At 39.0% G+C, this 17,143-nt stretch overlaps 1 protein-coding gene across 3 annotated transcripts in view; it reads right to left on the bottom strand.

The window, feature by feature from the left end:
* Positions 1-17,143, bottom strand: part of TMEM45A (transmembrane protein 45A) — a 101,254-nt gene that overhangs the window by 3,406 nt on the left and 80,705 nt on the right. For all 3 annotated transcript variants that reach the window (XM_060009858.1, XM_060009859.1, XM_060009857.1), the window contains exon 5: positions 10,705-10,850. In XM_060009858.1, coding sequence (XP_059865841.1) covers positions 10,705-10,850 — 146 coding nt within the window. The remainder of the gene's footprint in view (positions 1-10,704; positions 10,851-17,143) is intronic.

Here is a 17,143-nt window from a genome sequence, read left to right as displayed (position 1 = left end):
GAGGCAACTACATGGTCAAAAAGTGAAAGGTGCTGGGGAAGTAGAGGCAGTTCAAAAAGTAAACATGGAGTTTCTGGTTTCTAGAAAACTATAGGTGGATAAGAGATTCATTAGGGGTCTGAAGGTTTTTGAAACAGGAAGAGACAATAGCCTTCTTTTGGCTCTGGAAGGGAACTGACATGGGGTAGAGGGTCTCCTTGAATGCCGGCATTATTCTTGGAAGCTGCCCAGCCCCTAAGGAGATGAGGCCCAGAAGTCAGCCTAAAACAGCGGAGGAAGAAGCCAAGTTTCACTCAATGGCTGAGCGAGCCTAAACTACCAGCCCATGAACGTGCTTTGAGGGAAATGAATAGGACTAATAGAAATCAGTCAATGAGAAAGTAGAATTTCCCAGCACCCATAGCACTTAGACCCCTAGAAGGAGTAACTACAGATCAAAGTGGGCTGACCCAAAGCCTACCAGAGACATTTTGGAGCTAGACAAGGAAATAGTTTCCTTATGCAGAGACACAGCGCCAAAGCTCCTATAGCAGTGAAGCTCAAAGAAGCACAGAGCAGGAGAGGTAACCTGGGCAAATGTCTACAGAGAGGACTAGAAAGCTAGCTGGGGCAGAAGCTGAGACCCCACTGGGCCTAGAACCAGCTACTGTAATTTAGGGATCTAGAGCACCTGCTAGATGTGTACAATCCAATATGGTAGTCACTATGCATATATGGATATTTAAATTAATTAAACTTAGTGTGGCACTAGGCCCATGTCAAGTGCTCAATAACCACACATAGCTCATGGCTGTATAACGAAGGCTGCAGATATACAACATTTCAATCAGTGCTAAAGTCTGAAGGATTGGAGTCTGCATGATTAGTAGTTGGGATCAGCCAGGCCAACTCTGGTTTGGCATTAGCTATCATGCTAATGGAAATAATAAGGAACCATGTTCACTCCTTTCTACTCCTACTCATCCTTCAAGCTGCAGCTTAATTCTCAATTGTGAGGAGGCCTCCTCTGGGCTCCAATAGTGCTTTGTTCTTACACTGTTTCCATTTATTGTACTGTATTTAAATTGTCTCTCTCTCCCCATAGGGTCTACACATTATACATTTTTTGATACAGAAGAAGGAGGAGAACAAGAACGAGAAGAATAATAAAAAGAACAAGGGTGGGTGGGGGAGGTGGTTCAAGAGAGCAGCCAAGAAGGTCCTGAATTCACCTCCTCCCATGGACACAGCAAATCTACAGCTATTTAAGGAACAATTCCCTATAAAAAAAAAAATACCTGAAAACTAGCCAAACAGCTCCTCCACAGCAAAGGACAAGAGGTCCACACTGAGTTGGGTAAAAGAGGCAGAGACACAGTCTCACCGAAAACCCCACCCCTGGTGTGGAGACCCACAATCGGAAGGGATCTCAAAGATACAGAGCTTTTCCCTGAGGAGCAAGAATTTGTGCCCTACATCAGTCATCCCAACACTTGGGACTTGCACTGGTGAGATGAGCCCCCAAAACATCTGGCTTTGAAAACCAACAGGGCTGACGTCCAGAAAAACCAAAGGGCTGTAAGGAATGGAGATTCCACTCTTAAAGGTCCTGCATGCAGACTCACCCACCTGGCAATCCAGCACAAAAGCCACAGTTTGAAAAGCGCCTAGACCATATGTGAATGTGATACATTTGTTAATTTTAAAGCATCTGCCAGCAAGGGAGAAATCTGTTAGGACTCTCTCCAGGAATGGAAGCACTGGCAGGTACCATTTTTGCTTTCTGCCCCATCTATTTTGTTAGCACCAGCACTAGCAGTCACCATTTTTGCAGTCGCTTTCTAACCTGCTAGCACCAGTGTTAGAAATTAAAGGAGAAACTTAAAAATACCTGGAGAGGGCTTCCCTGGTGGCGCAGTGGTTGGGAGTCCGCCTGCCGATGCAGGGGACATGGGTTCAAGCCCTGGTCCAGAAGGGTCTCACATGCCGCGGAGCGGCTGGGCCCATGAGCCATGGCCGCTGAGCCTGCACGTCCGGAGCCTGTGCTCCGCAACGGGAGAGGCTGCAACAGTGAGAGGCCCGCGTAACGCAAAAATAAATAAATAAAAAATAAATAAATAAAAATACCTGGAGACAAGTGAAAATGGAAATACAACATACCAAAATCTATGCAATGCAACAAAAGCAGTTCTAAGATGGAAGTTTATAGCAATACAGGCCTACCTCAAGAAATAAGAAAAATCTCAAATAAACAACCTAAATTTTACACCTAAGGGAACTAAAGAAAGAAGAGTAAACAAAGCCCAAAGTTACTAAAAGGAAGGAAATAATAAAGAACAGAGCAGAAATAAATGAAATAGAGACTAAAAGACAAACAGAAAAGATTGATGAAACAAGGAGATGGTTCTTTGAAAAGATAAACAACATAGACAAAACTTTAGCTAGACTCACTAAGAGAAACAGAGAGAAGGCTGAAATAAATAAAATCAGAAATAAAAGAGGAGAAATTACAATTTACCAAAAGAGACTACTATGAACTATTATACACCAACAAATTGAATAACCTGGAAGTAATGGATAAATTCCTAGAAACATACAATCTTCTAAGACTGAATCATCAAGAAATAGAAAATCTGAATAGACTAATTACTAGTGAGGAGATTAAAACAGTAATCAAAAAACTCCCAACAAAGAAAAGTCCAGGACCAGATGGCTTCACTGGTAAAGTGTACCAAATATTCAAAAAAGATTTAATACCTATCCTTCTCAAACTCTTCCAAAAAACTGAAGAGGAGGGAATGCTCCCAAACTCACTTCACAAGGCCAACATTACCCTGATACCAAAATCACACAAAGACATCACACATAAAAAAGAAAATTACAGACCAATATCACTGATGAACATAGGTACAAAAATCTTCAACAAAATATTAGCAAACTGAACTCAAGAATACGTTAAAAGGATCATACACCCTGATCAAGTGGAATTTATTCCAGGGATGCAAGGATGGTTCAACAACCACAAATCAATCAATGTGATATGTCACATTAACAAAAAGAAGGATTAAAATCATATGATTATCTCAATAGATGCATAAAAAGCATCTGACAAAATTCAACATCATTTGTGATAAAAACTCTCAACAAGTGGATATAAAAAGAATGTACCTTAACATAATAAAGGCCATATATTACATGCTTACAGGTAACATCATACTCAGTGACGAAATCATGAAAGTTTTTCCCTTAAAATCAGGACCAAAACAATGATGTTCACTCTCACCACTTTTAGTCAAAATAATATTATAAGTCCTAGCCAGAGTATTTAGGCAAGAAAAAAAAAAGAGGCATCCAAATTGAAAAGGAAGAAGTAAAACTGTCACTATTTGCAGATGACATAATACTATGTATAGAAAACCCTAAAGACACCAACAAAAAACTGTTAGAACTAATAAATAAATTTAGTAAAGTTGCAGGGTACAAAATCAATATGCAAACATGTTGCACTTTTATACACTAACAATGAACTATCAGAAAGAGAAAGAAAAAAATTCCCATTAACAATGGCATCGAAAAGAATAAAATATCTATGAACAAATGTAACCAAGGAGATGAAAGACCTATATACTGAAAACTGTAAGACACTGATGAAAGTAACTGAAGAAGACAAAAATAAATGGAAAGATATTCCATGCTTATGAATTGGAAGAATTAATACTGTTAAAATGTCCATATTACCCAAAAAAATCTGCAGATTCAATGCAATCCCTACCAAATTCCAAAGGCATTTCTCACAGAAATAGAACAAACAATCCTAAAATTTGTATGGAATCACAAAAGATCCTGAATAGCCAAAGCACTCTTGAAAAAGAAGAACAAAGCTTAAAGCATCATACACTCTGATTTCAGACTATACTACAGAGCTGTAAAATCAAAACAGTATGATACTGGCATAAAAACAGACCCATAGATCAATGGCACAGAGTAAAGAGCCTAAAAATAACACACATATATGGTCCATTAATTTGTGATAAAGGAAGCAAGAACACAAAATGGGGAAAGGCTAGTCTCTTCAAAAATGGTGCTGGGAAAACTGGACATCCACACACAAAAGAATGAAACTGGACCACTATCTTACACCATACACAAAAATTAACTCAAAATGGATTAAAGTCTTGACTGTAAGATTAAAAATAAAATAAAATAGGAATAAAAATAAAAATCTGAGAAGAAAACATGGGTGGTAAGCTCCTTGACATCACTCTTGGTGAAATTTTGGGGATCTGACTCCAAAGGCAGTAGAAGCAAACCTAAACAAATAGGATTACACCAACTAGAAAGCTTCTGCACAGTGAAGGAAAACATCAACAAAATAAAAAGGAAACTTTCTGACGGGAGAAGATATTCCTAAATCATACCTGATAAAAGGTTAATATCCAAAATATATAAAGAACTCAGACAACCCAATAACCACCACAACAAAAAAAATCCAATTTAAAAATAGGCAAATAGCATCTTTGGGATCCTCTATGTATAGTATCATGTCAACTGAAAACAATGACAGCTTTACTTCTTCTTTTCCGATTTGCATTTCTTTTATTTCCTTTTCTTCTCTGATTGCTGTGGCTAAAACTTCCAAAACTATGTTGAATAAGAGTGGTGAGAGTGGGCAACCTTGTCTTGTTCCTGACCTTAGTGGAAATGCTTTCAGCTTTTCACCATTGAGGACAATGTTGGCTGTGGGTTTGTCATATATGGACTTTATTATGTTGAGGAAAGTTCCCTCTATGCCTACTTTCCGCAGGGCTTTCCCAAAGATGCTACCAGAAAACTACTAGAGCTCATCAATGAATTTGGTAAAGTAGCAGGATACAAAATTAATGCACAGAAATCTCCGGCATTCCTATACACTAATGATGAAAAATCTGAAAGTGAAATCAAGAAAACACTCCCATTTACCATTGCAACGAAAAGAATAAAATATCTAGGAATAAACCTACCTAAGGAGACAAAAGACCTGTATGCAGAAAATTATAAGACACTGATGAAAGACATTAAAGATGATACAAATAGATGGAGAGATATACCATGTTCTTGGATTGAAAGAATCAACATTGTGAAATGACTCTACTACCCAAAGCAATCTACAGATTCAATGCAATCCCTAACAAACTACCACTGGCATTTTTCACAGAACCAGAACAAAAAAATTCACAATTTGTATGGAAACACAAAAGACCCCAAATAGCCAAAGCAATCTTGAGAACGAAAAATGGAGCTGGAGGAATCAGGCTCCCTGACTTCATACTATACTACAAAGCTACAGTAATCAAGACAGTATGGGACTGGCACAAAAACAGAAAGATAGATCAATGGAACAGGATAGAAAGCCCAGAGATAAACCCACGCACATATGGTCACCTTATCTTTGATAAAGGAGGCAGGAATGTACAGTGGAGAAAGGACAGCCTCTTCAGTAAGTGGTGCTGGGAAAACTGGACAGGTATATGTGAAAGCATGAGATTAGATCACTCCCTAACACCATACACAAAAATAAGCTCAAAATGGATTAAAGACCTAAATGTAAGGCCAGAAACTATCAAACTCTTAGAGGAAAACATAGGCAGGACACTCTATGACATAAATCACAGCAAGATCCTTTTTGACCCACCTCCTAGAGAAATGGAAATAAAAACAAAAATAAACAAATGGGACCTAATGAAACTTCAAAACTTTTGCACAGCAAAGGAAACCATGAACAAGACGAAAAGACAACCTCAGAATGGGAGAAAATATTTGCAAATGAAGCAACTGACAAAGGATTAATCTCCAAAATGTACAAGCAGCTCATGCAGCTCAATAACAAAAAAACAAACAACCCAATCCAAAAATGGGCAGAAGACCTAAATAGACATTTCTCCAAAGAAGATATACAGATTGCCAACAAACACGTGAAAGAATGCTCAACATCATTAATCATTAGAGAAATGCAAATCAAAACTACAATGAGATAGCATGTCACACCAGTCAGAATGGCCATGATCAAAAAATCTAGAAACAATAAATGCTGGAGAGGGTGTGGAGAAAAGGGAACACTCTTGAACTGTTGGGGGGAATGTAAATTGATATAGCCACTATGGAGAACAGTATGAAGGTTCCTTAAAAAACTACAAATAGAACTACCATATGACCCAGCAATCCCACTACTGGGCATATACCCTGAGAAAACCATAATTCAAAAACAGTCATGTACCAAAATGTTCATTGCAGCTCTATTTACAATAGCCAGGACATGGAAGCAACCTAAATGTCCATCATCAGATGAATGGATAAAGAAGATGTGGCACATATATACAATGGAATATTACTCAGCCATAAAAAGAAATGAAATTGAGTTATTTGTAGTGAGGTGGATGGACCTAGAGGCTGTCATACAGAATGAAGTAAGTCAGAAAGAGAAAAACAAATACCGTATGCTAACACATATATATGGAATCTAAGGGAAAAAAAAAAGGGTCATGAAGAACCTAGGGGTAAGACGGGAATAAAGACACAGACCTACTAGAGAATGGACTTGAGGATATGGGGAGGGGGAAGGATAAGCTGTGACAAAGTGAGAGAGTGGCATGGACATATATACACTACCAAACGTAAACTAGCTAGCTAGTGGGAAGCAGCTGCATGGCACAGGGAGATCAGCTCAGTGCTTTGTGACCACCTAGAGGGGTGGGATAAGGAGGGTGGGGGAGGGAGGGAGACGCAAGAGGGAAGAGATATAGGAACATATGTATATATATAACTGATTCACTTTGTTATAAAGCAGACACTAACACACCACTGTAAAGTAATTATACTCCAATAAAGATGTTAAAAATAAATAAAACAAAATAAAAATAGGCAGAGAATTTGAATAGACATTTTTCCAAAGAAGACGTACAGATAACTAAAAGGCACATGAAACAATGTTCAATATCACTAATCATTAGGGAAGTTCAAACCAAAACACCAGTGAGATATCACCTCATACCTGCAGAATGGCTATTATCAAAAGGATAAGAAATAGCAAGTGTTGGCCAGGATATGAAGAAAAGAGAACCCTCATGCACTGTTGGTGGAAATGTAAATTGGTACAGCCACTGTGGAAAACAGCATGGAGCTTCCTCAAAAAATTAAAAATAGGGCATCCCTGGTGGCACAGTGGTTGAGAGTCTGCCTGCCAATGCAAGGGACACGGGTTTGTGCCCCAGTCCAGGAAGATCCCACATGCCGCGGAGCGGCTAGGCCCATGAGCCATGGCCACTGAGCCTGCGCGTCCAGAGCCTGTGCTCTGCAACGGGAGAGGCCACAACAGTGAGAGGCCCACATACCGCAAAAAAAAAAAAAAAGAAAAAATTAAAAATAGAACTACCATATAAGCCAGCAATTCCACTTCTGGGTATTTATCTGAAGAAAATGAAAACACTAATTCAAGAAGATAAAGGCACCCCTAGGTTCACTGCAGCATATTTATAATAACCAGCATATGGAAACAATTTAAGGGTCTATCAATGGTTGAATGGATAAAGGAAATGTTTTTATATATATGTTTATATATATATATAAAATATAAATATTTTATATTTATATGTACATAATGGAATACAACTCAGCCATAAAAAAGAATGAAATGGACATTGAGGGTATTACATTAAGTGAAATAAGGCAGATAGAGAAAGACAAATACCATATGATTTCACTTACCTGTGAGATCTAACAAACAAATGAACAAACAAAACAAAACACATAGATACAGGGAACAGATTGATGGTTGCCAGAATAGGGGGAGGCGGGCAAAAATGGGTGAAGGGGATCAAGAGGTACAAACCTCCAGTTATAAAATAAATAAGTCTTATAGTTTTCAGAGCACAGGTCTTTTGTCTCCTTAGGTGTGGTTATTCCTAGGTATTTTATTCTTTTTGATGTGATGGTAAATGGGGTTGTTTCTTGAATTTCTCTTTCTGATGTTTTGTTGTTAGTGTATAGAAATACAACAGATTTCTGTGTATTAATTTTGTAACCTGCAACTTTACCAAATTCGTTGATGAGCTCTAGTAGTTTTCTGGTAGCATCTTTAGGATTTTCTATGTATAGTAACATGTCATCTGCAAACAGTGACAGTTTAACTTCTTTTCCCATTTGGATTCCTTTTATTTCTTTTTATTCTCTGATTGCTATAGCTAGGACTTCCAAAACTATGTTGAATAAAAGTGACAAGAGTGAACATCCTTGTCTTGTTCCTGATCTTAGAGGAAATGTTTTTAGCTTTTCACCATTGAGTATGATGTTAGCTGTAGGTTTGTCATATATGGCCTTTATTATGTTGAGGTATGTTCCCTCTATGCCCACTTTCTGGACAGTTTTTATCATAAATGGGTGTTGAATTTTGTCAAAAGCTTTTTCTGCAAATATTGAGATGATCATATTACCTCACACCAGTCAGAATGGCTATCATCAAAAAATCCACAAACAGTACATGCTGGAGAGTGTGTGGAGAGAAGGGAACCATCCTATACTGTTGGTGGGAATGTAAACTGGTGCAGCCACTATGGAGAACAGTATAGAGGTTCCTTAAAAAACTAAAAATAGAGCTACCATATGATTCTGCAATCCCACTCCTGGGCATAGACCCAGAGAAAAACATGGTTTGAAAGAATACATGCACCCCAATGTTCATTGCAGCACTGTTTACAATAGCCAAGACATAGAAGCAACCTAAATGTCCATCGACAAAAGAATGGATAAAGAAGATGTGGACATATATACAATGGAATATTACTCAGCCATTAAAAAGAATGAAATAATGCCATTTGCAGTAACATGGGTGGACTTATAGATTGTCATACTGAGTGAAGTAAGTCAGATAGAGAAAGAGAAATATCATATGACTGCTTCTCTGCAAAATCTAAAAAATGATACAAATGAACTTATATACAAATCAGAAGCAGACTCACAGACTTAGAGAATGAACTTATGGTTACCAGAGGGGAAGGGTAGGAGGGAGAGATATTTAGGGAGCTTGGGATTGACATGTACACACCACTATATTTAAAATGGATAACCAACAAGGACCTACTGTATAGCAGAGGGAACTCTGCTCAATATCCTGTAACAAACTAAATGCAAAAAGAATTTGAAAAAGAATAGACACATGTATATGTATAACTGAATCACTTTGTTGTACACCTGAAACTAATACAACATTGTTAATCAACTGTACTCCAATATAAAATTAAAAGTTTCTTTAAAAAATGAGAAAAATAAATAAAATTAAAAAGTCATGGGGATATTATATACAGCATGGTGACTATAATCAGTAATATTGTATTGCAGATTTGAAAGTTGCTAATAAAGTAAATCTTGAAAGTTCTCATCACAGAAAAAAATTTTTGTAACTTTGTATGGTAACAGATGGTATAACTAGACTTATTGTGGCGGTCATTTTGCAATGTATACAAAAGTTGAATCATTATGTTGTACACCTAAAACTAGTATAATGTTGTATGTCAATTGCACTTCAATTTAAAAAGAAATCTATCACAGGAAACTGAAAAAAAAAAACCAACAAACAAACACAAGAAGAATCTTCCTTGAGCTCCTATTATGTTGTAGGCAGTTTAAATACATGATCTCATTTAGGTACTATTATTATCTCCATTTTGTAAATGACAAAACTGATATTTAATGTGGTTAAATAGTTTACCCAAAGTCATACAGCTGACAAGCAGCAGAGCTAGGAACATGGATTCTTAGTAATCTGTTATATCGCTCCTCACCCATCCTGAAACATTGTATCAAAGTCCTTGTAAAAACATGTACAGTTCAACTGAATCTTACTGTTAGAAATATTACAGGAAATGTCAAAGTAACCAGATACTCAAATTTAATGGGAGACATACATGTTGGTCAAAAATGACACCAAGCTTGGGAAGTGCTATAACTGATGTAAACATGGGCAAATGGAGGGCTCACTGCAGGTGTGGGGAGGACCATTTGGATAAGAAAACAGCATATGCAAAGACATGGAGGCACAGAAGAGTGTGCTGAAGGGTAATGCATAGGTTAGGAGCACAGCAGAGACACTTTTTAGCTATTCCAACTTTAAACCAGCATTTATTCTTTTTTTTTTTTTTTAGTTTTCTCATTTGTTCTATTTTTTATTTTCTTTTTTTTAACATCTTTATTCGAGTATAATTGCTTTACAATGTTGTATTAGTTTCTGCTGTATAACAAAGTGAATCAGCTATACATATACAGATATCCCCATATCCCCTCCCTCTTGCATCTTCCTCCCACACTCCCTACCCCACCCCTCTAGATGGTCACAAAGCACTGAGCTGATCTCCCTGTGCTATGCAGCTGCTTCGCTCTAGCTATCTGCTTTACATTTAGTAGTGTGTATATGTCACTGTTACTCCCTCACTTTGCCCCAGCTTACCCTTCCCCCTCCCCATGTCCTCAAGTCCATTCTCTATGTCTGCGTCTTTATTCCTGTCCTGCCCCTAAAACCAGCATTTATTCTTTTTATTGGAAATGTTTGTGTTTGCAGATAATTTTCTGCTATATTACCCTGTTTTGTGGAATGCTAAGGAATGAAATACCTCTTTGAACTTAAAGTTTGGTAATATCAAGCCTTGATGATCATATACCAAAAAATAGAACTTCCATGAACAAGAATCACTAACTTACCAGGTGACAAAGGCGTAAATTGCTCCAATGATGATAATGGCTATTGCATAATGCCAACAAAAGCATATGGTGAGAAACATAACGTTGTCATGATCCACTGAATCCCATGCAGGACCTCCACTGGGGGGATAAAGGACAAACCCAATCTGTAATTTAAAACAAAGAACACACATTAAAAAATACCAGCCATATTCCCAAAGATGGTACATTTCAAAATGTTTCATTTCAAGATTAATGGTAACAGATAACTCCCATTACCTGAGATGCTACAGATAAGATATCTGCTGCCTGTTTTAGTAATATAGACAGTATCTACTCGATCATATTTTTGGAAAAAATGTTAAGGATATTTACAGATCAATTTTCAAAATATGAATAGGAATCATCTCTGGGGATTGGTGGACTTCCAGATGATGTGTTAGGTTTCTAAGCTGTGCAGTTTAACTCCGTTATTTCAAAATCAGAGTTTAAAAAAAAGGTTTTAAAATAAAGCCCATGGGTAACATTATGTTCAATGATAAAGACTGAAAGCTTGTCTCCTAAGATCAGGAACAAGACAAGGGTGTCTTATTTTACAAATTCCATTCAACGTTGTACTAGAAATTCTAGCCAGAGCAATTAGCTAAGAAAAACAGACAAAGAGCATCCAGATTGCAAAGGAAGAAGTAAAACTATATTCACAAATGACATGATCTTATATATACAGAAAATTCTGAAGAATCTACAAAAAAACTATTAGAGCTAATAAATTAATTTAGCATACTTGCAGGATACAAAATCAACACATAAAACATGCAATGAACAATCAAAAAAATTAAGGTAGGAAAACAATTCCACTTACAATAGCATTGAAAAGAATGAAATACTTAGGAATAAATTTAATCAAGGAGGTTCAAGACTTGTACCTTGCAAACTACAAAACATTGTTGAAAGTGATCAAAGAAGATCTAAATAACTGGAAGTATATCTCATGTTCATGAACTGGAGCAGTTAATATTGTTAAGATGGCAATAAAAAAACAGAACATGAATCTGATCAAACCTCTAGATCTAACAAGATCGGGCATGTTGAAAAGTGTTAAATGTGATGGTTAATTTCACATGTCAACTTGACTGGGTCATATGACGTACAGATACTTGGTTAAACATGATTTTGGGCTGTGTTTGTGAGGGTATTTCCAGATGAGATTAGCACTTGAATCTGTAAAAATCTAAGTAAAGCAGATCCTCCTCCACAGTGCGTGTGGGCATCATACAATCCATTGAGGGCTGAAGAGAGCAAAAAGCAGAGGGAGGGAGAATTGGCTCTGCCTCACCACTGAGCTGGAACTTTGGTCTTCTCCTGCCTCAAACTAGAACTTGTACCCTCAGCTCTCCGCTTTCAAGACTGGACCTACAGCACCAGCTTTCCTGGGTCTGTAGAATGCAGGTGGCAGATCATGGGACTTCTCAGCCTCCACAATTATGGGAACCAATTCCTCAAAAAAAATCTCTCTCTCTCTTTCCTCTCTCTATAGATATAGATATATTACAGATATAGATACAATTATATATTATATAAAATATATATAGTATATATTTGGTTCTGTTTCTCTGGAGAACCCTGACCAATACACTGGATGATAAATATCACTACTTTCGTATATATTTAAGATTTACCATAATAAAAGTTTTTAAAAATTCCTTTTTCATAGGCACGTTAAAAAAAAGAGAGAGAGAGAGAGATGGCAATAACACCCAAAGCAATCTACAGATTCAGTATGATCCCTATCAAAATCCCAGTAGTCTTTTTTGCAGAAATAGAAAGCTGATACTAAAATTTATATGGAATTACAAGGGACCCAGAATAGTCCAAACAACCTTGAAAAAGAAAAGCAAAGTTGTAAGACTTACACTTACTGATTTCAAAACTTACTACAAACACTACAGCAATCAAAACATTGTGGTACTAACATAATGGTAGACATACAGATCAATTAAATAGAATTGAGAGTCCAGAAATAAGCCCATACACCTGTAGTAAATTGGTTTTTGAAAAGAGTGCCAAGGCCATTCAATGGGGAAACAAAAGTCTCTTCAACAAATGGTACTGGGGAAACTGGATATACACATGCAAAAAAAAAAAAAAAAAGAATTTGGACTCCTACATTACCCCACATTCAAAAATTAATGCAAAATGGATCAAAAACCTAAACATGAGAACTAAAATCCTAACTCTTAGAAGAAAACTAAGGAAAAACCTTCATGACCTGGGATTTAGTGCTGATTTTGTATACATGACACCAAAAACACATCAAAATTAAAAGCTTTGGTGGGGCTTCCCTGGTGGCACAGTGGTTAAGAATCCGCCTGCCAATGCAGGGGACACGGGTTCGAGCCCTGGTCCAGTAAGATCGCACATGCCACGAAGGAACTAAGCCCGTGTGCCATAACTACTGAGCCTGCGCTGTAGAGCCTGCATGCGACAACTACTGAGCCCGTATGGCATAACTACTGAAGCCCTTGTGCCTAGAGCCCGTGCTCCACAACAAGAGAAGCCACCGCAATGAGAAGTCCACACACCACAACGAAGAGTAGCCCCTGCTCACCGCAACTACAGAAAGCCCGTGCGCAGCAACGAAGACCTGACACAGCCAAAAATAAAGAAAGAAAGAAAGAAAAACAAAGCTCAGAGGTTTCCGGGAAGATGGCGGAAGAGTAAGGCGTGGAGATCACCTTTCTCCCCACAGATACTCCAGAAATACATCTACACGTGGAACAACTCCTACAGAACACCCACTGAACGCTGGCAGAAGACCTCAGACCTCCCAAAAGACAAGAAATCCCCCACGTACCTGGGTAGGGCAAAAGAAAAAAGAAGAAACAGAGACATAAGAATAGGGACGGGACCTGCACCAGAGGGAGGGAGCTGTGAAGGAGTAACGGTTTCCACACACTAGGAAGCCCCTTCGCGGGCGGAGACAGCGGGTGGCGGAGGGGGAAAGCTTCAGAGCCGCGGAGGAGAGCACAGCAACAGGGGTGCGGGGGGCAAAGCGGGGAGATTCCCGCACAGAGGATCAGGGCCGAACGGCACTCACCAGCCCGAGAGGCTTGTCTGCTCACCCGCCAGGGCGGGCGGGGCTGGGAGCTGAGGCCTGGGCTTCGGTTGGAGCGCTGGGAAAGGACTAAGGTTGGCAGTGGGAACACAGACTGAAGGGGGTTAGTGCGCCACGGCTGGTCGGGAGGGAGTCCGGGGAAAAGTCTGGACCTGCCGAAGAGGCAAGAGACTTTTTCTTCCCTCTTTGTTTCCTGGTGCGCAAGGAGAGGGGATTAAGAACCCTGCTTAACGGAGCTCCAGAGACGGGCGCAAGCCGCGGCTAAAAGCACGGACCCCAGAGAAGCTAAGGCTGCTGCTGCTGCCGCCACCAAGAAGCCTGTGTGCGAGCACAGGTCACTAACCACACCCCCCCTTCCGGGGAGCCTGTGCAGCCCACCACTGCCAGGGCCCCAGGATCCAGGGACAACTTCCCCAGGATAACCCACGGCGTGACTCAGGCTGGTGCAACGTCATGCTGGCCTCTACCGCCGCAGGCTTGCCCCACATTCCGTGCCCCTCGATCCCCTCCCCCCCCCCCCGGGCCTGAGTGAGCCACAGTCCCGGAAGCAGCGGCTCCTTTAACCCCGTCGTGTCTGAGCAAAAAACAGACGCCATCCAGCTACGTACACGCAGAGACGAGGCCAAATCCAAAGCTGAGGGCCTGGGAGCTGTGAGAACACAGAAGAGAAAGGGAAATCTCTCCCAGCGGCCTCAGAAACAGCGGATTAAATCTCCACAATCAACTTGATATACCCTGCATCTGTGGAATACCTGAATAGACAACGAATCATCCCAAATTGAGGAGGGGACTTTGAGAGCAAGATTTATTATTTTTTCCCCTTTTCCTCTTTTTGTGTGTATGTGTATGCTTCTGTGTGAGATTTTGTCTGTATAGCTTTGCTTCCACCATTTGTCCTAGGGTTCTATCAGTCCTTTTTTTTTTTTAATCGTTTTTTCTTAATAATTATTTTTTTATTTTAATAACGTTATTATATTTTAACATACTGTATTTTATTTTACTTTACCTTCTTTCTTTCTTTTTTTCCTTCCTTCCCTTCCTCCCTCCCTCCCTCCCTCCCTCATTTTTCTTTCTTTTTTTCTACTTCTACTAATTCTTTCTTTCTAATTTTTCTCCATTTTATTTTGAGCTGTGTGGATGAAAGGCTCTTGGTGCTGCAGCCAGGAGTCAGTGCTGTGCCTCTGAGGTGGGAGAGCCAACTTCAGGACACTGGTCCACAGGAGACCTCCCAGCTGCACATAATATCAAACGGTGAAAATCTCCCAGAGATCTCCATCTCAACACCAGCACCCAGCTTCACTCAACTACCAGCAAGCTACAATGCTGAACACCCTATGCCAAAAAACTAGCAAGACAGGAAAACAACCCCACCCATTAGCAGAGAGGCTGCCTAAAATCATAATAAGTCCACAGACACCCCAAAACACACCACCAGGCGTGAACCTGCCCATCAGAAAGACAAGATCCAGCCTCACCCACCAGAACACAGGCACTAGTCCGCTCCACCAGGAAGCCTACACAACCAACTGAACCACCTTACCCACTGGGGACAGACAGCAAAAACAATGGGAACTATGAAACTGCAGCCTGCAAAATGGAGATCCCAGACACAGTAAGTTAAGCAAGAGAGAAGACAGAAAAACACACAGCAGATTAAGGAGCAAGATAAAAACCCACCAGACCTAACAAATGAAGAGGAAATAGGCAGTCTACCTGAAAAAGAATTCAGAATAATGATAGTAAAGATGATCCAAAATCTTGGAAATAGAATAGACAAAATGCAAGAAACATTTAACAAGGACCTAGAAGAACTAAAGATGAAACAAACAATGATGAACAACACAATAAATGAAATTAAAAATACTCTAGATGGGATCAATAGCAGAATAACTGAGACAGAAGAACAGATAAGTGACGTGGAAGATAAAATAGTGGAAATAACTACTGCAGAGCAGAATAAAGAAAAAAGAATGCAAAGAACTGAGGACAGTCTCAGAGACCACTGGGACAACAATAAACACACCAACATTCGAATTATAGGGGTTTCAGAAGAAGAAGAGAAAAAGAAAGGGACTGAGAAAATATTTGAAGGATTATAGTTGGAAACTTCCCTAATATGGGAAAGGAAATAGTTAATGAAGTCCAGGAAGCACAGAGAGTCCCATACAGGATAAATCCAAGGAGAAATACCCCAGGACACATATTAATCAAACTTTCAAAAATTAAATACAAAGAAAACATATTAAAAACAGCAAGGGAAAAACAACAAATAACACATAAGGGAATCCCCATAAGGTTAACAGCTGATCTTTCAGCAGAAACTCTGCAAGCCAGAAGGGACTGGCAGGACATACTTAAAGTGATGAAGGAGAAAAACCTGCAACAAATATTACTCTACCCAGCAAGGATCTCATTCAGATTTGATGGAGAAATTAAAACCTTTACAGACAAGCAAAAGCTGAGAGAGTTCAGCACTACCAAAACAGCTTTACAACAACTGCTAAAGGAACTTCTCTAGGCAAGCAAAACAAGAGAAGGAAAAGACCTACAATAACAAACCCAAAACAATTAAGAAAATGGGAATAGGAACATACATATCGATAATTACCTTAAATGTAAATGGACTAAATGCTCCCACCAAAAGGCACAGACTGGCTGAATGGATACAAAAACAAGACCCATATATATGCTGCCTACAAGAGACCCACTTCAGACCTAGAGACAAATACAGACTGAAAGTAAGGGGATGGAAAAAGATATTTCATGCAAATGTAAACCAAAAGAAGCTGGAGTAACAATTCTCATATCAGACAAAATAGACTTTAAAATAAAGACTATTAGAAGAGACAAAGAAGGACACTACATAAAGATCAAGGGATCAATCCAAGAAGAAGATATAAAAATTGTAAATATTTATGCATCACATAGGAACACCTCAGTGCATAAGGCAAATACTAACAGCCATAAAAGGGGAAATCGACAGTAACACATTCATAGTAGGGGACGCTAACACCCCACTTTCACCAATGGACAGATCATCCAAAATGAAAATAAATAAGGAAACACAAGCTTTAAATGATGCATTACACAAGATGGACTTAATTGATATTATAGGACATTCCATCCAAATACAACAGAATACACACTTTCTCAAGTGCTCATGGAACATTCTCCAGGATAGATCATATCTTGGGTCACAAATCAAGCCTTGGTAAATTTAAGAAAATTGAAATTGTATAAAGTATCTTTTCTGACCACAACGCTATGAGACTAGATATCAATTACAGTAAAATATCTGTAAAAAAATACAAACACATGGAGGCTAAACAATACACTACTTAATAA

This window comes from Delphinus delphis, chromosome 4, assembly GCF_949987515.2.
Source record: "Delphinus delphis chromosome 4, mDelDel1.2, whole genome shotgun sequence".
NCBI classification, from domain to species: domain Eukaryota; kingdom Metazoa; phylum Chordata; class Mammalia; order Artiodactyla; family Delphinidae; genus Delphinus; species Delphinus delphis.
Note: the sequence above shows the minus strand (reverse complement) of the source record. Positions and strands in the feature narration are given on the sequence as shown.